This window comes from Rhinolophus sinicus, linkage group LG13 (assembly GCF_036562045.2).
Source record: "Rhinolophus sinicus isolate RSC01 linkage group LG13, ASM3656204v1, whole genome shotgun sequence".
Taxonomy (NCBI): domain Eukaryota; kingdom Metazoa; phylum Chordata; class Mammalia; order Chiroptera; family Rhinolophidae; genus Rhinolophus; species Rhinolophus sinicus.
In genome coordinates this window covers 14,074,449-14,101,395 of record NC_133762.1, presented here as the reverse complement: position 1 = coordinate 14,101,395, position 26,947 = coordinate 14,074,449, and the positions used below count along the sequence as shown (strand labels likewise).

The following is a 26,947-nucleotide window of genomic DNA, read 5'->3' as shown; positions in this document are numbered from 1 at the left end:
CCCCACCCCGTAAAAGACCTGAAGCAAATGTGAAGTTTGATGAAGCCAAGTGGTGCTGCAATGGATGTTCATTTTGTCTGAACTTTCATGGTTTTTGAAATTTAAAAAAAAAAAAAATGTTTGTGGGGTAAAAGGCAATCTTTAGAGAACAATATAAGCCTGTGTCATTTTTAATACAGGTAAATGTGTACGTGCATAGAGAAAAGAGTGAGTGGCAAATGGTTAATTTAAATGTTAGTAGTGGCTGCCTCTAGGTGAAAGGACGCTGGGTGATTTTAATGTCTTTTGTTTTTGTTGTTTCTCTGCATTTTATAAAGTTTTTGTTTTTGTTTTAAGCAAACACTTTTAATACTTTAGCTACAAACAAGCGAGCAAACACACAAGCAAGAACCCCATCTGTTGACATACAGAAAAGTCCAAAGTCAGACAGGGTTTAATAGGTAAGTTCTAAGTTGGGGAACAGTATAGTTTACAAAGGAAACCCTGACATACAGCCAGTGACTGAACTAGATATTACACAGGTTTCCTTAAGCCTTTAGGCCAAGTTACCTCATCCAACCAAGAAAAAAATATATTAAATTAAGAGAGGGATCTGTAGAAAGGACCTTCAAATGTGAAATGAAGAAATGACTAGAAGCAAAAAGGGGCTTTTCCAGTAATTTTCACCCAAGTCTCACCGGCCAGTGGGTTTCGTGGCTCCCTGCCAAGCTACCTATTTCTAGCACAGTAAGCAACCCGACTAGAGGCAATATTTCGGTAACAGTCAAGCGAAAGGAAAGGATAAGAACCTGGCAACCGATCAAATCTGTCATCGGGAATAAGGGCTAATTAAACCCATACTATTTACTGTTCTAATTAGACCACTGTTCAGTTCAATTTTCTACATTAAACGTCACCAAATATAACCGTGTCCTGCCTATAACATCATATAAAATAAAGTTTTGATTCATAAAAAATACAATAAGCAGTTTAATACATTCATCTGGACTTTCAGGTGGGTAAGTCCAAATCATTTAGGTAAACGTTTAAAATATACACAGCTGAAATGGATTTTTCATTTTGTCACTCGATACACTGATAGGTTGAATGTGAAAAGTTGAAAAACATCATCGTATATATTTTAAAGTGAAAGCTGAGAGTTCTTCGCAATATTATTTTAATTTGTTTTTACTCCCACTATCCCATCTGTTCAGTTTACGGTTAGAGTCAGGTTTCTTTCCATAACTTCTCCACCTTTACTTACAGCAACAACAAAAAAAGAATCTTGATTCTAAAATAAACTAAAATAGGCATGTTATAAGCGCAGGCGTTTGGTTTTTCTGGTTCGATCAATAAGATACTTCCTCCCTAAGAAAACGGAGAGGAAAACGACATCTCAAGAGGGGTCCTGGGATTTTCTTCCTCTCCTGGACCATGGACATGGTCGGGGTTTGCTTTGTAACCCCACTGCTGTTTTATACCAGCCAGTGCGTCTGCCCTTCTCATGCATTCCTCTTCTTCATCCAAAGTAGCAGTAATATCCCCGACGTCTACCCAGTTCTTGTCCCTTCCATTGATGCCAGCAGCACAAACGAGGGCACAAGCGTTCAGGAAAAACAGAACTCCGTGTGAGCAGAGTAAGGCAGCGCCGGGGTTGTTTCTGAACACCACTATCTGTGACTTCTTCCCTACAGTGACACGGAGCCAACCTGGAACTTACATCCTTCTAGAGCGCTGGACAGTGAGCTCCATCGTCTTCTCCCCAAGAACCTTCGCAAGCTTCCTCAAACCATCCAGTTCTTTCATGATTTTTTCCCCTCTCACTGCACACACGTGATTTGCACAGTTTTAATCTCAAAATGCAGTGTCCAGAGCACAACACTGCCCCTGTAATCCAGGTTTCTTTTGATGAAATCTAAGTTTCCTTCTTCCCTTCTCTTTCTTCCTTCCTCCCTTCCCTGCCCCCCTTTTTCCTTCCTTCCTTCCTTCCTCAGTCACACTATTCATTGGATCCCATTATGCAAGCAGTATCACATCATCGTTAAAAACTGTGTGACGCTAGGTAAGTTTCTTAAACTTTCTAAAACTCATCTATAAAATGGAAATGGTCATCTTTACCCCAACAGCATTTAAATAGAAGAACACATATAAATCTACATCACGTAACACGGCATCTCAATAAATGCAATGAGTGACTGTCTCAGTCAGCGTAAGCTATTGTCCTTCAAAACAACAGCAGAGCCAACTGTCTCTCCCGCTTTCACTTATGCAAGACTTAACATTAATCACTACTGAATTTCCTCTTGTTGGTTTTGGCCCACAGCACCAGCCTGTTGAGATCTGTTTGAACCCAGATTCTGTCACCCCATGTACGAGCTGCTTTGCTCAGCTCTGCAGCTTCCCCGCTCCACCCAAGCCCCTGATAAACGGGCTGGACATAACTCCCTAATCTTACAGAATTCCATTAATGCACAGTTCTGCTTTTTCAAAGTAGTAAGCAGACCATCATACCAGGGAAGCAGCCAACTAATCAGACTTGGAATCTGTGAATATCGTTTAACGTTACAATAAAAATACGAATTACTACCAGTCACCACCATCAAATGTCAGGAGGCAGAAAAAGGGTTGCGGGGACAGAGGAAACCAGCCATTAGGCAGAACTGGCCCAGGCACGGTGGGCTCCACGTTCCTGGGCTACGTGCTGGTGGTGAGTTTCCTGGGAGAAGCTGTCAGCCCTCCACATTAACCAGCCCCAGCTCTGAAATCTAATGACAGGAAAATATGGTGACAGGTATCAGTTCCATGTCTGGCCTGATGGTAACCCTCAAGAGGCAACTTCTATGTTTGTCACTTGGGTACCACTGTTCCCCAGGCTCCCTTTCCAAACCTCTCCATAATCTGTCTTAAGCAATTCTTTAAATTCAATGTGATTAATACTTTATACGGTAAACTGTTATCAGAATCCTATCTGTAGGATTTTTTCCCCCTTAGTCTGAGTCAACCAACATCCTGTACCTCTTTGACTCTGCCTCGGGGACGCTCTGAAGGCTCTGGTCCTGAAAAAGCGCTACTATTTGTGTGTCGAGTGGGCTCTGCTTGCCGACACTTTTCCCATATGCTCTCTAACCTTCTACCGACCCTGGAGGTGGACAGTACCATCCCCGTTTTATAGCTGAACACCTGTGGCTTCGAGAACCATGTGTCCAAGGTATGGGGGAGCCCGGGCAGAACCCCTGTCCGTCGGACCCCAGACGAAGCCCGTGTTTGCCTCACAGACGAGCCCCCTGCACCAGGGACCAGGACTCCAGTCAAACATCGCAGCCGAGTGATGGCCACTCCCAGCTAACATTTCACCTCTGGGATCCAATACGTCTGCTGCCGCGATCCACTTGACCACAACATTCTTTCTTTATCTCAATGAAGTCTTTCACTTTATTTTTTTCCCTCTGTATTTGCAACCAGATCTACAAGTCTGTTTTTCCAAAGGATTTGATGTTATCTAGGTAATTCCACGAGGAATGGGCGTTCTTGACGGACACTCGCAGACCCGGATGCATGTGTTAGTTTTCTCACCCAAATATATACCAAGCGCTTGCCAAGTGCAAGGGTCGGTGCCCTGGGAGGATGAGCATGGATCCCTCACGACAGTGAGCAGCAGGTGACACAGGCTGAAGGGACACAGGAAGGCAGAGTCAGTCCTTGGTCATTGAGACCAACAGACTCAGGGGACCCAGACCAAGGAAGCAGCGAAACAGAAGCAACGCCTACCTCGGTTAGGAGAGCTGATTTTCCAGGGAACATACCAATCCTGCGGGAGGTTACGGGCCGGGCCTCACATATTCCTATCAACTTCTGTGTGATGGGACTGCAATGAGTTCTTTTTTTGTTTTTTGACTCATCTCTACTTTCTAATTGTGACAGAATTACAACACTTTTCTACCTCCTTCTTTACACTTATCTACATTTCCCAATTTTATACAATGAACATGCAATAAGACACCCCATAAAAGTTCTTTATTTTATTTTTTTTAAGCAGGAAAAAAAAACACTAAAGGGAAACCTATAAAAACACATCCAGAAAAGCAAAATGCACTGTATTGTTTGTTTAAAACTATCAGGCTTAAAGATCTCTTAGGAAATCATACTTTCCTAAGAAAAGTTCTAGCGAGGGAATATTTTGGACGAAAAATTCAAAAAAGATATTGTTCACTCATTATGTAATATGGTAAAAGCCCAAAATACTGCCGGAGTAAGTGTGTTCACAATCTCATAACTACTCAAACACGTCTTGCCTTTCTTGAATCCCCATGCATAAATCAAATCATAAAATATTTTCCTGAAGGGTTCCTAAACCTGTGACTTAGAATTCTTAATAGTACAGTTCTACTCGTATTGCAAAACCGTCAATAACCATACACAGATTTCACGCAGAAGGTCACTTATTGGAAATACTGAATTAACAGCTCCATATTCAACACAACCCAAAAGAAAGTAAGTCCCACTGGGGTACTACTTCCCCGACATCAAATAAATGTGCAGCGCAACGTGACCACAAAGGTGACGTAAGGAGATCACAAACGACCCAGACGTTGTTAAACAGTAAATACGTTCTTTCAGGCTAATTCTACCTTAAGGTCTGTAACCACACACACACACACACACACACACACACACAATTTTAATGAATTGGGTATATGACATAAAAACATCACTCAAGCTGCCACACAGACTCAACAATCCAACCAGAATCCATGAAACACCAGCCACCTGCAGCTGTGTGCGAGGCACTCCTGAGACACACGCCATAAGCCGTCACTCGCCTCTCCTGAAAAGCGTGCACGTCACAATTCATCACCCTGATGGTCAGTGCCCTCTAGGATTTGGTCCCTTCTTTCGTAGCGAATGTCTTCCTGATTATTTACCACCTTAAAGCCTGGCACGAATTCCAAGGTACACAGGTCTTACACCTCCAGGTTCCACATGACCTGCTCTGCCTCAACCTCCAGCTCCATTTCTTATAGCTGGGCTCAGGGGCTCACACTACACCCCATCCACATCGCTCACCATTCCCCAACACAAACATGTTTGCCAAGTCCTGCTTCCCATGGCCAATGCCAAAACAACCACTAAGACCCTTGTATTGTAACAGCTCTATCTGCAGGTGACAGGTGACAGGTGACTGGCGAGCCAGGACCCACCCTCCCCACCCTGCCCAAGCCTAAGGTCAGCATGCGCTGGGACAGCTTCTGAGAAAGCATCCTGCTCCCTGGATTTCTCCCGCCAACCCCTCTACCTGGGAGGCTGGCCCAGGTCTGGGATTCCTCACCTCACACTTCAGTCACCCTCGCTCTCACACTCCTGGATTGGAGGTTGGCTGGACCTCTTGTTCTAGTGAAAAAAATCATCTCCCAGGATGCTATGAAGAGTTTTTAAGTCATGGCAGCCAAGGCTTCTCCAAGTGAAGATGAATGAACCCCAACATTTCCAGACTTCTGAGAGTGAGGCAGGTCCGGACACAGCAATCCTGCCTGTTGTATTCAGTGGGAAGCTACACGGAGGGGCAGATTCAGATGGGGGTCATTTGCGGAGCATTTTTAAAACACACTATTTACTAAGGTGTGCTGTAGACAAAGCATATTTTGCAATGTGCAATGACACATGGGACACCGTGGTCCTGGGAGCCCACTCCAGGAATCACATAGGCCACTTCTCCCTAACAATCCCCACACAATCCTGTATTATGGATGAGACATGGAGGTTATTTCCCCTCATGAATGCAATGTCCACAGCTACTGGACAAGTTAGAAACGAACCATAACCAGTTCCTCTCTGATTAAAGTAAGAGACACAAAGACGTCCAAATACAATGAGGGTGTTGCTTTGTTGTGACTTTTTTGTTAAAAATAAATTCCTAAATATAATGATACTTTACATGAAGAAAGTTTTCATAGGACATTATCTATGATATTTGGGAGTCATCACGAAGCACGTACAACAAAATCAGGTAAGACTGACTAGCAAGGAACATTAAATGTTGCCGAATGTAGAAGTCTGACGGAGAGTAACGGGTGGACAAGCTAATATGGATCAGCCATCCCACCGAGGACAACCAGAAAAGCAAAAATATCCTCCATGAATGAAATAAAATATTTTCAGACAAACAAAAATAGGGAGAAGTCACCATCGGCAGACAAGTCTTACAGGAAATATGAAAAGGTGTTTTTAGGGTTAAAGAAAGCCTGGAGAAGCAGGAAGAAACAAAGAGCAAAACTAAGGATGATAAACATGTGGGCAGATCTAAATGAAGAGCAACCACCTAAAACAGCAATTATAATGTCTCGTGGGGTGTAAAATATCTATATGGAAATAAGATATTTGACAACAATGGCATGTGAGTCCGAAGAGTGATAAATGATACTCAAGTATCCTAAGACCCTGCATCATCTAGGAAGAGGATAAATGGACCAGTTAACATCTGACTTTGTACGTCAGGGACACACATTTTCATCTCTAGTATTACCACCAAGAGAAGAGAAAAAAAGAGTGCATAACTTCCAAACTAACAGATGGAAAAAGATACAGTAATGCATATTCAATCAATCCAAAAGAAAGCAAAAAAAAATGGAGAGGAAAAATAACATAGAAAAGATGGATAAATTATAAAAGCACATGGTAAAATGAAATATTTAAATGCAAATATATCAATAATTGCATTACACTCAAATAGAACAAGTGCACCAATTAAAAGACAAAGATTATGAGAATGAATTTTGAAAATTCAATTATATTCTATTTAAGAAACATTCCCTAAATATAATGATCAGAAAGACTGAAAATAAAGAGAGCATAGGAGTGCTAACTAAAATAAATCTAGTTTAGTTACACTAATCAAAGCAGACACTAAGACAAAGAGACAAAGAAAGATGCCTCACGATGCTGGAAGTTTGAGTTCACCAGGATGGAACAAAATTCTAAAAGTGGACGTACCTACTAACATAACCTCAAAATATATAAAGAAAAAAACTGACAGAACTATAAGGAGAAATAGAAAAATACAGAATCATGGCAGGAGAGTTTAACACAAGTCTCTTATTACCTTATCAAACAGATGAAAAATCAGTAATAGTATAGGATATTGAAATGATTCAATTACAAATTAAACAAATATATTTGTATAGAAAACTATAACCAACTGCTACAGAATACACATTCTTTGTCTTTATAAAATGCTTATAAAAACTGACCATAAGCAGGGCCCTAGCGCAAATTTCGAAAATTCAAAGAACTGAAACCACACAAGTATTTTCTCTGCCCACAAATCAAATAAGCTAACTATCAATTAAAAACAAACAAAATCGCCAACATTTGGAAATTAAGAGATATTCTTTTAAATATCCCAAGTGGAAAAAAAATCACCATAAAAATCAGAAAATACTCTCAACAAGTGAAGGGAAATATACTACACGTCAACACTGGAGGAAAACAGCTAAAGCCATGCTTAGAAGGAAATTTATAGTTTTAAATCCACATCTTTGAAAAGAAGAAAGTTGAAAAAACATCAACGATCTCAAGTGATTTCAAGACAGTAGAAAAATGGCAGCCAATGACACCCAAAGAAAGGAGAAGAAAATAATAAAGATGAGAAAAGCAAGTATGAAACAGAAAATAAAAATACAAGAAAGAGGGTCAACCAATCTAAAACTGGGATCATTACGAAGACTAATAAAATTGATCAATTCTTTGGCAAAACTATCGGAGACAAAAAGAGCAAAATCACTGAAAATCAATCCCAAGAATTAAGTGTTTAGCATCACTACTGAATCTGAAGGCACTAAAATAAGATGGAAGATAACATCTTCATGCTAATATATTTCAAAATTTCATTGCAGGCCCAGCTCCCTTGAGGCAGGACACACTGAAGAATAATTGACACTTCAGAGCTTGAGTTCACCAGGATGGAACAAAATTCTGCCCATGAGGCAGCGGCTGGGACTCCACCTGATATCCCCTCTTTCCTGTGCTCCGTCTCTTTCCCCATCCTGCTTCTCCCGCCCCCGACTGGTGTCCCCTGCAAATGCTTTCTGAATAAATCACTTGAACACGAATCCTCATCTCAGCTCAGCCTCTCAGACCCCAACCCAGGAAACGTCTGAAACTATATATATGCAGAGCAGTGGTAATATAAAGACTGTGAGCCAAATAGGACAAAACATCGGTACTAGTTAATGGGCACACACGAGTCTGTGATACTAGTCTCTGCATTTATCTTTTTCTTTAGATTTTTTTTTTTTCTAATTAAAACAGAAAAGGAAGCATTCCTTGGAGGATGTGGACAGGGAGAATTTCGGAAGCATTCATATCAACAAGTCTGCCTTTTCCATAGTAACAGTGAAGGACAGAGACAGAGAAGCAATACCTACAAAATCCTATTTTATATACTTTCTTGCCCTACATTAAGAACCACAAAATAGTCCTAAGAACCTCTTAATTTCAACCTACCTCAAACCACATTCAAAGCACTCAAATTTGACAATCCACAGTGGACTTTCCAAGAAAAAAAATAAGCACAGATTTTCAAGTCTAATGATATCAAGTTTTTTAAAAATTCTTTTTTGACTTTTCTTAGTGATTTAGTTCCATCCATGGTTAGCCATTTCACATTAGAAAAACACAGGTTTTGTGCCAACAACTCATCAAGCATATTACCCAGACCACATTTGAGGGGCACAGGCTTTAAACAAACTCCCACAATAAATATTATTTGACAGCTACGAAAGAAAGTAATGGAAGAAGCCAGCATGTTGTTTTTATCTCATGCCTCTCCTTCTGGGATTGGCTGGCAGTCAGCAAGCTCTGGGTGACCCGTGGGTGGTGTGTCACCCGAGGTGAAGAGAGAAAATGGGGACATTCTGCACCTCCAAGACTGATGGCACTAAGGCTGTAAGAGCTGACAGCAAAACCCTCGCTCCTTGACTAGAAATGGTAGGACAAGTCTCCCTGGCTACACAGCAATGAACTTGTGTAGCTCCATGCAGTTTTCCAGAGTTACCAGTGATATTTCAGGTTGAGGAGCGTTAAAATTCACTTACCTACTTTTATCTACCTCCGCAATATGACCTTAAACTTACACTAGCCATAGTCCAAGCATGTGCTCTGTACACACGTGGTCAGTGGTTACCATATTACACAGTGCAAATATAGAAAATTCCCATAACTACAGAAAGTTCTGTTAGACATCAATGGTATAAATAACTGTTGGAAATATGGTCACAAAGTTGAAAACAAAACCAAACATTTTCTTAGAAAAGAGAAAAATTCATGTGTGTGCACACACATACATACACATTTACAGAAATATATAATACAACCTTCCATTAAGTCAATAATTTATTTGCCTTAATCATGTACCTGATTAACTTATGATCCCCCTTTTCCTCTCATTTTGCTGGTTTCATACACTCAATGTTTTCTTCAGTTTCATCAATAGCCAAAGGAAATGTTATTTAATATGTATTTGTTTTCTGCAACGAATCACCTTCTAAATATTCCTGCTTTACCTCTTTAAGATAACCTGTTATGTTATGATGTGGAATCTTTTCACATTTCTCATGTTACTATTGTTGATTTTAACTTCTTACACAAGGAGCGATCTATTGTAGGCTGATGGTCGCCCCAAAGTGGTGTGGGCAGATTCTCTTTGGGTGAATAGATTCTCTCTTCTCAACTGAACACTGCAGGTGAGTTCCTTATACCTAGGACGAGGCAGGTCCTCAAGACTGAAAATAATCCCCAAGAAAGAATACCACCTCTGCCATTCTGTCTCTGTACTCATTCAAGATGCTACATCAAAGAGAGGTTTCCACATGTAGTTTCCTGTTCCTAACAGTTTCCATAGCATAGCCAGTGAATTTCCTGGCACAGCTGCACACCTTCTTGGAAAAGACCCAGACGTGTTGGAAAAAAATCTACATCAGAGAAAATCACCAACGCCCATGACTTTAGGTTTGGTGGGGTCCCTCTTGTGTTTGATTTACCTGGACCAGGAGCTTCCAAATACTGTGGACCCACAGCAGCCACCAAGGCTCCAAGCAGAACCACATCTGCCATTTGAGACGTAATTTCAAGGCACTGTAAGTTTGGTTCTGCTCCTATCCTGCTGGATGACTTCGAACACTTGGTTAAGTCAGTATGCTACGTGTTTTTCTTGTGTTGTTCCCAATAATATAAAATGCCAAAATTTTAATGACCTTGAAATGATACGCCATCAGTGACTCCAAACTATAATCCAACCTCACCTAGTTAACTTAGTCCACTGAGTTTCCTTTCTTCAGCTGTCAGCGCAATTGTCACTTCCTCAGAGGAACCTTCGCTAACTTCCATCTGTAAAGAGCAAACTATGTGACTACTGGATTAATAATGTCTGTCTCATCAACCTGACTGTCAGCCCCATAAAATTTGGGTGTATCTGATGGTACCTCACATACACAAGGCACTTCATGACAATACTTACTAAGTGAATTAATAATTTAGTTAATGAACAAACAAATGCACAGAATTACTACTGTCAATAGTAAATGGATTTGGAGAAAAAGTCATGCCTTGAGTCAACGGATCAAGGAATTAAAATGTCTCCAATATGAAACATTTTCTCTATGAACCACTTTGAAAGGGAAGGAGGCCAAGAGTCCTGATGGGTGTGCTTTTCACCTTTGTTTACTGTTATTTCTGTCCTTCCCTAAGTTGGCTGTTGATTCCTGTCCTGACACCAAGCTACACCACAGAAACCACACGGGAGAAAGACACGTATCTCAGCCAAGTCCTCAATGAGTATGGGCTCACACTGGCGCATTTCTTTCTTTCTGGTGTTAATCCTCTTTTCATTAGTATTGAAGCAGATGTTTAGGTAAAGACAGCCCATCGCTGTGCAATAAGGAAAGCTAATCCTCTCTTGTGTGGAGCTGGGTTGCGTTTCCGGATGTGCTGTAACTGATGAAGACACGAAACGCTCCGGCTTGCAATAGCTGATTCATGATCTGATTCAGCCTGAATCCAGAATCCATTGGCTTCACAACTTGTGTGGAAATATGGGGATTTGGAAAGCCATGAGAGTGGAGGAACTAATTAACATACAAATATCCAAACCAAAGCTTCCAGAAGTCTGGTTTTACACTAACCTGGCCTTTAATATCTTTCCCAAAGATACAATTAAGGAACCCAAATGAACGGGTAACGTTAACACAGAATCACAGGCTGTTAGAGACGGAAAGGGACTTCCAGGCTTATCATTTTCACAGATGGTAAAACAGAGGCCCAGCAAGAAAAGCTACACAGTCAATGGGTGACAGAGGGCTGGATACGAACTCAGTTATTCTTTTCACTAACCACAGTATTCACTTCCATGAATGACTAGTCCACGACCATCTTCCTGCCGTTCCCCTTTGCCACTACTTATCCAATACATCTCAGCCAGACACGTCCCTTTAAAACATAATTTCACATTTGTCACACCCACCCACGGCTAAAACGATTCCATATGTTCCTAATACCCACAGGACAAAGTTCAAAGTCTTTAAGCTTGCTGGTCAAGACCCTCCACCTTCTGTCTCCTACCGACACCTCCAACATTCCCTCCTGCTGTGCTTCTACAGGTAACAGTTATCACAGTTCAATGACTGTGGTCATCACTCAACTCCATGCTGGCTATGGAAACATTCGCTTACGTCATTGTCCCTCTGGTGACAGATGGTGGCCCAGCGCCTGGTTCTTTGATGGTGTCACTGAGCTACTATACCAGCCTTATTTGTGTTTGGAGCTATTGATATGTCATTATGTTCTTGCAGCTGAAAACACTCACACCTGACATAGGGTTGCTGCAAAGATTAAAGAAGATATATATGAAAGTCACTCGCGAAAGCACCTGGCATTTCCTAGGTATGTCTGGCTCCAAAGCCTGCCGTCCTTCCACAATAGCAGGTTGCCATGAAAGCGACATCCATTCATAACCTATACTGCCCAGTGGTATAAACCACGTGTCGCTGTATGCACTCTGTGTTTCCTGTATTAATGCAAATAACTTTATATGATAAACAGACACCCTTGATATTATACAAATGGCTTCTCTCGAAAGGTCTATGCAGGAAATGCTGAGGACAGAAGTCCTGCTTGAAACCACTGACTGAAAGTTAACTCAAACTCAGAGACACGTACTTGAGAGTCCATGAGAGAAGCACAGGTGAATTCTTGCTCATCACATCTAATGGGGGTGGAAAGGATTCCACTTTACAAAGGGTGAGAATGGAGAAAACCCTGGAATCGGAAGTATGTGAATTTGAACAAAAAGATTGTTGGCGTCCTTGGCAAATATTAAGTCATGGATGTGATAAACTTTCTCTAGATAGCACTGCTCTGCTTTTCTAGGATGATTAGAATTAACTGTGTTAGATAAATGAACTTTCCACATAAAGTTTTTCCCTTTAGGTATCAGTGTTATTTTATTATTATATGTAACATTATAATATTATTATATATAACTTAATATTATATGTATTATTACATATATAATAATGTACACAGGGTGCCAAAAAAATGTATACACATTTTAACCTTAAGAAAGGAAAAATCTGTATTAAAATTACACTGGTAACCACTTCGAGCACCTCTTGTAATTGCAGAAGTCACACGTGGCTTGTACTCATCTTTTGTTATCGGTATATATTATTACAATTTTAATACAGTTTTTTTTTCCTTTCTTAAAATGTGTGTACATTTTTTGGCACCCTCTCTATAACAAAACATAATTATTATTATTTTTGTTATTTTATTATATATTATATATAACATTATACTATATTATCACATAAAATATAATACATAAAATATAATTATTGTATGTTATTTTCATTATTATTTTTTCATTATTTTATTATTATTATTATTCAAGTTTGCCCCTTTAGGCATTATTTTTATTTGGATTAAAGAAACATATATGTTCAGGACTTTTTACCCATATAGACGCATCATAAATTATTACCATAAAAGTTACTATCTGGACTTAATGTTATTATGAGTTCATAGTCTACATTTTATAAACTGTTTCAAGTTGTAACGCATTATTATAAAACAAAAAAAATGAACAATTTTTGTTTCAGAGACTCACCACATTTTCCTCTAGTCTGACTATCAACCTTTAATGAAATGTCCGCCTACAATGTCTGTCCCTCATACACCATCCCAGAAGTCTGTCGTGTGGAAAGGGGTCCCTGGACCATTCTGTGGTGGTCCAAGTCACTTTTCTGCTTTTACTAGGCACTAAGCCAAATAATTGATCGAAAGCATTCAAAATAGATGTCAAAATTGATATGTTTTTCATTCCCATGACATTCAAGACCATGCACCCTATTTTATGAAGTATGAGTGCTGTCAACAAACCAGAAGAGATTTTAAAATAAAGTCACACCATCCTACCCCATAAATTTAATCAACATCGTTCTCTCCAGACAGTGAGGTAACTTAAATCAGACAAAGCTTACTGAGCACGGCACAACCATCGGAAAGATTTGCACTAAAATGTAGCATCCAGCAGACCAAGTTGTCTTCCAATCTTCAGACCCGCACATTTTCTCCGGTGAGTCAAAATGACATTAAATTCCACCCATATCATGAGTACAGCCCACAAAAATGTCCAAGCACAATGAATGTAGCACCAGCCCCAGAATTCTAATCACACATGTACGCTGTGACTCACAATCTCTCCCCACCAGGTTGGCACCGAATTTGAAGACACCCATCCCCTGAAGAGAACCTTCCTCTCTGCTTCTGTACCCTCTGCCAACACCTGTACCATAACATCACGTTAGGGTTCGTTTTGTCCGTTCGTCTCCCCTACTGGGCTGCGAGCTGGCTAAAAACTGAAGCTGTCCTGTGCCTCATTTTATCCCTGAGCGCTGGGACAGAGTAGGTGCTCAACTTGCTTGACCAAGCGAAAGATTCAACTCATTTTTGTTCAGGAGAGTTTAAGAAGACATTTTACGTTACACTTCCCATTTCACTCTTGTGATTACACTCAGACGGTAAATGTAATGAAATACAGAAAATGGAAATGATGTGGCAGGTTGTAATGAATGCCAGCTCAAGAATTCCTTAAAAGTGTGTTTCCCCAATACAATGCAGTATTGTGCTCTTTCCAAGGGCCATAATTTACCCAGCCTGTTTTGACAGATTCTAATGAACCGAATGTCATTTGTGACAATATCCGTTACCGGTGCTCACTGCAGCCCAAAAAGAATCCCATTCAGAGTGACACTGTATCCTAAGCTTACAGCTTCCACAGAAACATACTCCTTAAACATAAAGAAAGACAAGCAGGCATGTGTGATGTTCTGATGAAAATCCAAGCCTATATAAGAAGCAGAAAGATAATCTAGCACAAACAAGGAAAATTCAGTCAATTCCATGAAATATCAACGGAATAAAAATAATGGTTTTATAGAATATAATCAAATAGTTAAAACAGAGCTGAACATTGTTTTTGCAGTTTCTAATGTATTTCTGGAGTATTTCTTCTAATCCAAACTCATTAATAAATGTAAAAGCAACAGCCCTGGTATACAGTAATGTCCATTATTATCCAAACCAAATAAAATTTTCAGGGAAAATCCATTTTTAAGGAATAACAATGATCCCAATTTGTTCCTTTAAATCCGTTTGACTCATGCATGTTTTGATCTGACAAAGGAAGCCTTTATGAGATGGATAAAATACAAGGTATGACAATTAAGTTCGCGAAATCATCCTAGAAAAAGTGCTACATACCTCAAGCTGTCACTATGGTCACCTTGGGAAGCTATGCACCCATGCCAGTGCCTAGTCCACCCTTCCAAGCAATTCTGGAACTCTTTTTCTGGAATGGCCTTCAGAGCTGTCGTCATATTACCCTTGATGTCCTGAATGTCATCAAAATGTCTTCCTTTCAATATTTCCTTTCTCTTCGGGTAAAGAAAGAAGTCATTGGGGGCCAGATCAGGTGAGTAGAGAGGGTGTTCCAATACAGTTATTTGTTTACTGGCTAATAACTCCCTCACAGACAGTGCCGTGTGAGCTGGGGCATTGTCGTGATGCAAGAGCCATGAATTGTTGGTGAAAAGTTTGGGTCATTTTTGTCTAATTTTTTCATGCAGCCTTTTTAGCGCTTCCAAATAATAAATTTGGTTAAGTGTTGGTACAAATTCACAATGAATATTCCCTCTGATATCAAAAAACATTACCAACTAGTTTTGGACGGAATTTTTTGGTCGTGGAGAACTGGCTGACTTCCATTGTGCGGTTTGACACTTTGTTTCCGGTTCGTGTTGGTACACTTATGTTTCATCACCAGTGATAACATGGCCCAAAATGTCATCTTGCCTCTCCAAGAGGTCTTGGCAAACTTCGACTCTCCTTTACTTTTGTATATCAGTGAGCTCCTGAGGGACCGTTTTTGCACACACCTTTCTCATACTAAGATTTTCAGTTATATTTTCCTAACTGTTTCTCTATGTTTACTTGGTCTGCTATGCTTCTCACAGTCAACTGACGATTTTGACGCACAATTCGATGAATTTCTGCAATGCTTTCGTCAGTTCTGCTCGTTATTGGCGGCCAGTTCTCCATGACCAAGAAATTTAATATTTGTTCATTGTTCTAATTCAACCTTAGACATTTTTGCAACGGCACACAAAAACACGGAACAACAATAATGAACGCCACTCAGCAAGACACCACCACACGTTGACACGAACACAGCTGTGAGATACTGATATACCAAGTTATGAAACCTTACTGAGCTGTTTGTACAGGGCTGCCAATTGTAAGTGCATGGTGGCAAGTTCGCGAACTTAGTTGTCAGACGTCGTATGCTATATTTGATTCAGTTCCTGCACAGGGAGCTTGCTTAATGAAGGTCAGCGATAATCTTAGCCTTTCTTGAAAAAGAAAAACCTCCTCTTCCCTAGTTTTCAAGGCTGGAATTGCAGGAGGTACTTTGGATACAATACTATTTCACATCCCACATCCCACACCCTGAACAATGCCTGGCACACTGTAGAGATTCGATCAACAGTTATTGAGGGAATGACTGAACAAGTATCTGAATAAAGGACCGCTCCTTAAACTTGCTGCTGCTACGAGTACAGACGTCAAATACCAAAGACCTCACTCAGTTCGAGACATTATAACATTTCATGAAAACAACGTGTTCAGGATTACGTTTTTAAATAGAGCATAGCACTATTTAATGTATATGTTTAATACATCACAGCTCTATTCAATACATGTACCCTTTAATGTAGCAGAAACCTAATAAAAAGGCAAATTTTTGGTCGAAAATCTTGACTTCTCCTAATTAGAAAGGAAAACAAGATTTGCTCAGCCATTGTGAACTGTGCAGAATTAAAAGCCTGTCTGCATCACGTCCCCAAGGAAGGGGTTAACAGAGGGCTCCATTCTTCCAACTGTACTTGGAGCATTACCCTTGGTGGCGGTGCCATGTGGACAGAGTTGGAAATTCAAAGCAGGGCAGCCAGTGTCCAAAAACAGAGAAAAATCTGCCTCTCCAACCCAGCCTTTGGACTAACAGTTTAGAAGAAAGATTATTTTCTCACAATTGCAGGTACAGGGTAAAAAATATAAATATAAATATAAATATAAATATAAATATAAATATAAATATAAATATAAATATAAATATAAATATAAATATACACACACACACACACACACACACACAAGAAAGAAGTCAGGATACACTCTTTGTTATGACAAATAATAGTTAACATTTTCTGAAGAGTTTGTTTTTTCCTTAAAGAAAACTCAGGAATAATGGTATAATTAGCACGTCTTCAAGTCTCGTCACTCTTGGAATAGGCATGTCCACTCTGTGTCTCCGGGGGACACAGCAGTCACAGAGGTTGGCTCTCGAATCACTCTTACGCCCGAAGGAGAGAGAAGACATCCACGTGAATCATTGCCAACTCAGGTGGAGCCTTGGGGCGATAAGCAAGGACATTCTCCAAAGAGCAGGCAGAAGCCTCTCTAGCCGAGCACGTCCCTGAGATGCTACGTGAGCCGGGCACTGCACTCAGTGAAGAGCTCGGTATGCCCAGGGCCGGGCACGGGCCCAGGTCAGAAAGGGCTGAAACCCTGTCTGGCCAGAGCACAGGGCACACAAAAAGAAACGAGGACAAGGGAAGACAGCTGACCGGGCCCAGCCATGTGGGAACTGGAAGGCCAGTTGGGGGCGAGCTATTTCAGAGCAGGAAACAAGTGGGACCCACTGAAGGTTTCTCACAAGGGAGACAACCCACAACAAGCAAATGTCCACGGTGCATTTCCTACGCGCCAGGCCATGGAGCAAGACCTGGGCCTCTCAGAAAGGAGAGACACAGTCTCTGCCCCTAAGGGGCTCAGAGCCTAGCGGACGTGTCAGAGGAGGAAAGAAGCACTGTGCTGGGAGCTGAGGAGAGCGAACTCCTGGGAGAAGCTCGAATGGACAAAATACTTAGTGAAGTGCAGGTCTGGGGAAGGAGGTGCACATTGGGGTATGTACATTCATTCCCACAGGGATGCATGTAAGCAGCCCTGTATTTTCAGCTTTTAGAAGTGGAAACCTGTCCAAAACAAGTGTGCACTTGTGTGGGTGCAGAATGATGAATGTAACTGCAATGGTTTCTGGGAAGAGGCAATATTAAAAGCCATCAGTCACTGTCCCCAGCTATCACTGCAGACCCTGGGGACAAGAGGCTCAACTAAAGAGCTCCAAAACCTCAGATCCTGGAGTGTGGTTTCTTGAAACGTTCATGATGGGGCATCCCCATGGGGCTTGCTGTTTGGATAAATAAGTCAGCCAGCCTCGCCCTAGGAATTCAAACTGAGCGAGCACACTCTCTCACCACACCCACCCACCCCCGCTTCCTCTCTGTCACTCCCTTCCCCAGCACCCATGAAGGTTACTCTCTGCTTGGGAGGCAGAAAATGCTGTAAGGAAAAGCATCTCCCGGGTGAGGGTGCGAAAGGAAGGAAGCCAGAAAGCAGCACATCTCATCTCACGTGGGTGGGAAGTGAAGGTGAGAGCGTATCAGGGGAGTTTCACGTGGAAGTCCTAATTGAGCTGCAGGATGAACACGGGCTGGACAGAGACGGCAGGGGAGGGGAAGCAGGTAAAAGCAGCAAAGGGGGGTGGATGTTTCAAGCCATTGGGACAAGCTGTGCAAAGTCTGTAGTTGGAGAAGGGCCACGTGAAAGGACGCACGGAGGATTCAGCAAACCAGGCTTGGAAATTCACCAGAAGGCACCGCTTACACAATGTCCACTTGACCTTGGGATGTCCTGCCAAGCCCAGTAGCCACAGCACCTAGACCACAGGGCTACTGATCTGCTTTGGGAACTCCAGCCCAAGAGTGCAGTGAAGTCGGGTTGGAAAGTGGGGTGACCAACCGTCGCACTTGGCCTGGACTACCTCCGTCCCAAGAAAACAGGGACAGTTGGCCACCCTCCATATGTTTACATATGACTCGTATTACAAGTATTAAAAAGATAAATATAGAGAGTAACACTGTAGATGCTTTCAAGGTACTTCTTCCCCTGACCCCACGCACCCCATGGCAGAGCCATTTCCCCACTGTCTGGAAGAACCTTCCAGAATGCCTCAGCTTGTCCAAGTCCAGACCCAAAAAAATATGGTCCAGAGTGCTTAAGCCCTGCCCACGAGCAGACAGAAGTGTCCACAGAATGAGCAGGGCCTCACAGAACTTTAGCCCATCAGGAACCCCTCTGCAAACCCTGCCGGCACTTCTGTGGTGCAGGCCACAACCGGCCCGACCAAAGGAAACACTTCCAAACTCCAAAGAAGCCAATCAAAACAGAATGCTTAAAGTCTCTCATGATAGGGAATAAATTCCATTATGGCCTCTACATCTAGCCCTTCCAATTTCAGCTGAGAGAGAACCAGCCAAGCCTTTTCCTGCCTGACACAGCTCTCTCTCGCCTTGGTTTCTGTCGCTCTTTTGGTCTGTTTTCCCTCCTTGATAGAAAAAGAAATAAGATGCTTCCACTCAGTGCTCACCTGCCGTTCCTCCCCATCCTCACAGAAAGCCTGCAAGTCCAGTCTCCTCTCCCAAGCCCTGAAATTTCCGCAGTGAGCAGACACCAATAAAACCCACTCCCTGTGCTATGCCTGAAGAGCACAGGCCAAAACAGAATTCAAGCCTGGCACTCATCTAAGAGAAACACACACTCGGTGGCATGGAAGAGGGGCGGGCCCACTTGCTTCTTTTCATCCAGGGCTGGAGGATGACAGCGGAGCGTTGCTCGGAGACCGAGTCTCAAAGTGCTGGAAGACTCAGAGCCTCTCTGAGCAGAGACAGGCCAGATCTCAGGGAGACGGTGTGTCTGGCACAGGTAGCGAGGGCTCTGTCGGGACGATGCCTGTCTCTCGGCATCCCTGACCGCGGGGAGGGACTGTCTTTAACTTTCCCACCCTGCAGTCACCATGGAACCCATGTGGTGCAAGTGACAGCACCCCCAAAATGAGTACAGGAAGACAGGGTCAGAAGTGGAAGGTGTCTGCACAGTTCAAAGGCTGGATATTGCACCTCCATTCATAGACCTAATTCTTTCATGCTCGAGAAATAACCAATGTTGCACAAGGCTCGATGACAATGACATTCCGTGTCCACAAGCACCAAAGTCGATCAGAACAGCATGGACTGTCAATCACACGAGAGCGATTCATGTATTTCCTATGTGCCTGAACCAGGAACAGACTATAAGCTATGCCAATTAATGTGTTCCTGTCTCCTAACAGACCATGAACTCGCTTTCTCATTAGATCCCCAAACCTTTGGAATATTTAAGGAACATAACGACATTTGACCAAGATTACTCACTCACAAAGGAATGAACTATTCAAACTCAAACGGCTTGCTGCTTAAAAACATCATGCATGGAGGCCAGAAAAAACACAGAACGTCTCCTGTGCGAGGACCACGTGAGCTGCTCGTTTTTGATCAGTAAAGAACACAGTGCCCTGTAGATCCAAGGACTGCGTCCATCTTCCTTCACGAGGAATTCCACAGGTTGGTATACACTCCCCAAAGTCAAAACTATTACATAAATAACTTGGAAACACCGAGTGATATTTCTGAGGCCTGCCAATAGTTTAACCACAATAGAGAGCCCAGCCAAGACATTCATAAAAAGTGCGGAAGAAGTGACTTTGAGAAAGACATACTCATGGCACACGCTGGTTTCTTCTCCTTAGAAAGAATGTACAAATCGATCGCTGAATGAGGAAAAGGAATATCAGGTTTGTCGTAATAGTATAAAGAAACAAGGCGCTGAAAAGTTTAGAAATGAGACTACACACAGACTTCCTTCTTAGTACCTTACTGCTCCTACTAGTATGAAAAATTCATTCAAACATTTCTCTCATACTTTTCCTTCCCGCAGATTAGATGTAAAAATGTCTTCAGTGAGCCGAAGGGCAGAGAACAGGCCCTGGGCTTGGCTGTTGTCTGGCTCTGTGATCTCGTAAGACACTGTTCCTCTCTGGGGCTCAGGTCCCTCACCTGAAAAAACAGAGTTCCCACATTTCCTTCCAACTCTGACATGCTACAATTCCAGACACCTATCAGGGCCACACATCAAGCCCTCTGGCTCCCTGGCAATGGAAACAGTAAAGAAAATACAAATTGGAGAGGTTTATTTTTTTTTTTTTTCGTTTTGTTTTTGTTTTCAATTATTCATTTCAGTCTTCTTTATCTGCTTAGTTATAAAATGTCTGTGCAGCTACATTTCAGATGGTTCTCCAGGTTGACTGTTCTATGATTGAGGTATAATTTTAATATGGTCACTGGAGGAGATGAGCATAGCATTTACTCTGCCATCTTGGTCCTTGGAGAGAGGTATTTTAAAACAAGAAACCACACAAACGGGCAGTCAATGGCACCCAAGGAAGGAAAAGAAGAGGTGACGATGACTCTGTGGATGATGTCATAATGTCCCGGGATTTTTACAAACCCAGAATTTCATAAATATAGAATGATACACACCTGAATCTGGATGAGACTTTCAGAAAGTAACTGAAATTCTTAAAAAGGATGCTTGCCTCAGGGGTATGCGGGGAGAGGAGAGACTAGAAGTCAGATTTTAAGAGCTAAAACGAGTAAGAGAAAGCACGAAGGCAATGGTAGATTCAGAGTCTAGGTAACAGCATTTTTAGTTTGAAGATAACCTTGAATCCACTTAAAAGACACCAAACAAATGCCAAATTAGTCAGGGGCTCCTCACCTGGAGTCTACAGGGGAGAGAGAAGGTTCCAGGGGAGGAGAGAAGACAGGTCTACAAGGACCTCTGTGACATAAAGTCAATGTGGTTCTCTTCTAAACAGCTCAAGCAGACATGAGAATGCACCGTGGGCTAATTTTAGGAGAGTCAGAACCCACCACTAACTGAATACCCAGCCTTGTCCCACAAGCCTGGTAGCCAAATTGTTGTTTTTCTTTGCTGCCCTTTGGTGCCTCGTAGCCTAAAGGCGGCAAGACAGACATTGCACCAACATGTATACACATTAAGACAATCCATGGACCCCAGGAAAATGTACACAGGCCCTAATTCCTACGTGTGCTTTAACCCCCTTTACCCCACTGTGGCTGCCAATGAGGACACAGCATATTGCAGCCAATCCACAGATTCTGGGAAGATACACCTTCTCTATGCCCGACATATGGTAAAACCTAAAACAAAAACGAAAGAATATTTGTGCCAACCAAAGAGTTTTTCTACCTTCCTTTCTAATGACTTCCAACACAAAGCCTGGAACAGACTTTTAAATCAGTCCCCAGAATAACTTACGAGGTCCCACGTTTAGAGCTTCAGCGAGCTAAAGGTAAGGATGGAAAGACTGGCCGTCCTCTGTCCCAGGAGGAGACCAAGGCAGAGAGTGACTGAGCAGCTCTCAGTAGAACCTTCATCAGCCATGGGAGAAAGAACGACAAATCTGCTGTCTAGAACCGACCAACATTCAGCTGTTTGCCTATGAGCAGGCCGTCTGTGGGACAGGTCTCCAAAACCACCATGAGAAATGACAAAAGAATCTACCCCAGAGCCTGGCTGGCTAACAAGACTTTCGACCACAAGCATCTTGGTGAGTTGTCCCAAACTAACACATTTTTAAGTACCCGACTGATGCAATGTGCTTTCATTCCAAGGACACGCTCACCAAAGGGGAAGTTGGCACCAGTTTAATTTCAGTGGCCATGCTTCACCCAGACTTTGGGGGGAAAAAACGTCATTTCTATGGTGATAATAATTATGCTTACAAATGCTATCAGCATAGCTAATTCCAAAGGAGTTAAGAATGAGCTGATGAAATGGCCCATTCATACTAAATCACTCCCTTTGGTCAACTCAGGTCTTCGGAGCTCTGCTGACTAGCACAGTGGAATCAGGATTTTTAGGAAAGGAGATCATTTTCCAGGCAATTCTTCTGAGCGATTCTTCAAGCTGGATATGTCTCAGAGTGGGGAAGCCTGCAGTTTGGAGGGCAATCATCTTAGTGTTTTCCCATAACCACCTGGGTGTCCTTGAGGAAGTCATTTGCACATTCAGAGCCTCTGTTTTCTTGACTTGTAAAACGAGGCATTTGAGTCAACTTCTCCACCAGCTGTAAAATTCTATGATTCTCTAAGTAATAGTTTATTGCGTTGCTGGCAAGATCGCCTTGATAATCAGAACGATCCAATTAACACTCTGCCCGGCAGAATATTCCATTTGTGGTTTCGAAAAAGAGGCCGCGTTCGAGTGGAAGGAGGTCAGAGCATGAAGTCCAGTCACTTTATTTTTCAAAACAGACGAAGAGTCTGAGGTCAACGATGTTGAGTAAATTGTTTAAATGACAATTAGTGGCAGAAGCGAGACGAAGGCCGCCTGACGTGTGCTGTCTGCACCGGACCACGGTATCACCCAGCTGGCTCACGAGAAGCTGCTTTGGCCCGCGTGTAATCCACAGTGTGCCTTTTATGCGACTCATTAAACACAGCCTACCTCACAGCTGCACTTTACTGGCCTCCGGATTATTCGTTTTCCAGACACCTAATCCAGGAGACATTTGAAGAGTGACCTAGAGGTCTTCGTGAAAATTCGCCAGGCTAAAACACTTTAAGAAGTCCCACAAGGGCTGTCGAAGACAGCACACCATCCACTGCTTCCCATGTGATCAGACGAGTATTTTACAGCCAGGAACATCCTAGGGTAACCAGTCCCGACCCAACGACCCCAGCAACCGGACTGAGGCCTCAACAGAATAAGCACTTTGTCACTCTGGCTTCAGGCTGTGACCGTAAGACAACGCCACTGGCATGTATCTGCAAACTCCACAGGCAGGTACGTAACAGCACGGACGGTGCCCTGTGTGGCAACCTACACAGCCCTCCACCTGTGTCTGGCCATGGGCCGCCCTGTAACAAAGGCTGCACGGCCGATTGACCCCACCACTCTCCTGGTGCGGGATCTCTGGAGGGACTAGAAACCTTGTAGGGACAAGCTAAGAGTTGGTGGCAGGAGCAGGGCTGCATGCCACCCAATACGCTGCCGTCTGCTCCAGTATGAGACAATTTGTTCCAAAGACTACAACTGACAGACACGAAACCCTAAGCTACATTGGATTCAACAACTTGGTTGAATCTCAGACATAATGACGTGTGAAAGAAGCCAGACACCAATGAGTGTGCGCTGTATGATTCCATTTCTGCAATATTAAAAATAAAAAACCGATCTGTAACAGTGCCGGAAGTCAGAGTGGTAGCTGCGTGTTAGGTGGGGGTGTGGACTGGAAGGGGGTACGAGGAGCTTCCTGAGGGTGGGGAGGGGCCTAGAAATGTCCAGTTTCTTGATCTGGGTGGTGGTTACACAGGTATAAAAAGATTTTAAGATTCAGCCAGTTCTATATTTCAGATGTGTGTGCATATTGCTATATGCATGTTATATTCCTCAATAGAAAATTAATTTAAAATAACGTGTGAGGTCCCATGATGGACGTGGAGAAGAAACTTCTTCATTTCCTTTAGCAAAATGATAATCTAGGATTCTCTGCACTGAGCTTTTGCCCAGATATCATCAGTAACAACAGCGGCTGGAGTAAGGGCTTACATGCACCAGGCCCCGTGCAAGGAGACGTATGAACTATATGAATCATTTCCTTTACTCCTTGAAACATCTCCACAGGGTATAGATACACCCCGTAGCTCCACTGCACAGATGAGGAAACTGAGGCACTGCACAGTGGGGTGCTGTGTCCAAAGTCACACAGCAAGCGAAATGTCAGAATTGGGATTCTGGGGCCAACGCAGTGACCCCAGAGCCTATGTTCTTACTGGGTCATGACACCTCATCGGATGCTGCAGGATGAGGGGGTTTTTCAGGCTGGGTCATATCCAATTCGTTCTATCCATCCCCCGGGGGCCTGACATGCTCCTGACCTTACCACATAGTCTGCACGCTCAGCAGTAAAAGGAAAGAGAATCCAGGTGGAAGGTGCGGCCAGTCCCCCCCTGACTACACCACCGAGGACCGTTCAGGAGCAGTGCCCAGTTTGGTACAAGGGCCTGTTTCCACTGCCTTTCAGGATTGGCGTGTTCCAGTCTGACCTTATTCCTTTCCCTTCAAAGACAGGCATGGAGGGGGCAACCCAGAATGTTCCCATATGCTACTCACCGAGCTTTCTGGAACAGCGCGTCCCAGGACAAAACGTCCACAGCGTGCCACACGCTTTTAAGATCTGTTTTAGCCTTTTGAAAAGACTAAAGGGGCTTATTTTTCCCTCTTTTTCTAGCTTTTATGTTGTTATTATATTGAATATAATGTAGCTGTAGAACCTGGAGAAGGCATTAACCACTCTTTAATTAAAAAATACATGGCTCGTGATTTTCCAGACACCCTTTTTTATCCTTTACTGCCTTCTCAGTTTCCCTGAAGTTCTCGTATGAAAACCTGTTGAACCACTGATTTCTCGATTAAAAGGAGCCATTAATTACAGGCCCTCTAAAAATCCATCGGAGACAAGGGCAGAAATCAACTGCCTACTTTAGATCCTACTCCAGCCAGGCACAAATGCCTGTCCGAAGCCTTACATGGGCTACGTAACATGAAGACGGAATTATCCTCCTCCCGACCCCTGTTCCCACAAGAACTATTTGTTTCAAGTAACTTGAAAAAAATGGTAGAATATTGAAATTTGTGATACAAAATTGGTCTCATCCCACCTGCCCTGAGTAGCTCCCCGCCCATGGCTGGGTCCACTGGTCCACAGGCTGCTCCAGAGCTCACTGCACCAAGCACAGGTCACTCAACAGAGCCTGGGGGGTCAATATTAATGGGGTGTCCTCCTCCTCTAAGCGGGGACACAGAGAACCAGGCCACAGACATCCCCACCCGCCCTCTATGCTCCATTCTCCATCCTCCATCAGCCCATCAGCCTGTGATGCTGCCTCAGACCCCAACCCTCCCCTTTCCCCCCTCATTTCTGGCACTCTGCCTAGCTCTGGGCCAGGCCCAGAGCCGGTCCCACTCCCCCTTCTCACATCTACCCATGATGGCAGACTGACTTTCCCAGAGCTGCTCCTCTGAGTAATATCTTTCACCCCCCCGACTAGCCCTGCCTGAGTCAAGCCAGGACGTGCTGGCCCAACCACACTGACAAGAACAGCAGAGCGGACCTCGGTCACTGAGCCATCTCCCTCCACCCATCATGGGCCGTGAGATGATATTCTAGCCTCACTGCACTTGGCCCTGGAGGTACCAAGGTCCGCCAGACCCATGAAAGTCCCTCATCATCTTAAATCCCACCCCCACGGGCTCCCCCACCCCATGAATTTAGGCTCTAGCTACTAGAAACCTCTGATGTCAGCAAAGCTGACGTTCTCTGTTTCAAACGAGTTATGAGTGATTGCAAAGATGTGTATAGTGTTTAACGCTGTTCGGGCATCAACGTGAATAGAGAATGGAAGGGAGGCAGTGTCCTGACTGCCCAGTGTCTGCATCTCAGCCAAGAACAGCCTTGTTCTCTGGTTGGCCATCAAGTAACGAGAGAGAGAGAGAGAGACAGAGAGAGAGAGAGAGAGAGAGAGAGAGAGAGAGAGAGAGAGACAAAGAGAGACAGAGACAGAGAGAGACAGAGACAGAGAGAGACAGAAAGAGAGACAGACAGACAGACAGAGAGAGAGAGACAGAGAGAAAGAGAGAGAGAGAGAGAGAGAGAGAGAGAGGCCTACTTTGTTCTAGAAAATAGGTTTGGGGAAAAAAATACTTTGTTGCTGGTGAAACAAATGAAGTAAACGCTAAGAGGGAAAAGAAAGGAGTGCTTAATCAGTACTTTGGGATAATTTCAGAATGGCAAGCATCTTGGGACCCAACCAGGGTGTTGTGCAAGGGGAACATACAAGTATTTTTAACTTAATTATCAGAAACTGTTTCCTGCCCGTTGGCAAGTGGCACAGCCAAAGGGAGGCTCTTTTACAAGGTCCTTACCTGGTCATCATAGCGATAGGTGAGGAACTGCTCGCCAGTGGTGTCTTCCAGAAAACTTCCCTGGGGGGAGAGTGCAAACTCGGGAAGGAAGTAGGCCCCTGGAGACTTCTCTGTTGTGGTCTGAAAGGCAAGACGCTTGGTTACAAACAAGGCTCCAGTCAAGAGCCGACGGGCAATCTCTGAAAACGGTGATGCCACGAGAACCCGCCCGCTGAGAGCTGTACAAAGAACAGGGAAGTGTTTTTTCTTGGCAAAGGTCAAGGCGAGACATGCCAGGTAGCTGAGCTGAGGCCGTCTGGCCAGGACACTGGCCACCTCAAACCGGCACACACAGTATTTATTCCCTGACACCTGCCTCCCGTCCCCACACCTTCCAGCAACTGTCACAGTGGAGTTAAGCTGCTTATGCTTT

The 26,947-nt window shown here is 43.3% G+C and overlaps 1 protein-coding gene across 2 annotated transcripts in view; it reads right to left on the bottom strand.

The window, feature by feature from the left end:
• The window catches only part of ADAMTSL3 (ADAMTS like 3), a 187,823-nt gene that overhangs the window by 130,655 nt on the left and 30,221 nt on the right, over positions 1-26,947 (bottom strand). For both annotated transcript variants that reach the window (XM_019743525.2, XM_019743526.2), the window contains exon 3: positions 26,536-26,655. In XM_019743525.2, coding sequence (XP_019599084.2) covers positions 26,536-26,655 — 120 coding nt within the window. The remainder of the gene's footprint in view (positions 1-26,535; positions 26,656-26,947) is intronic.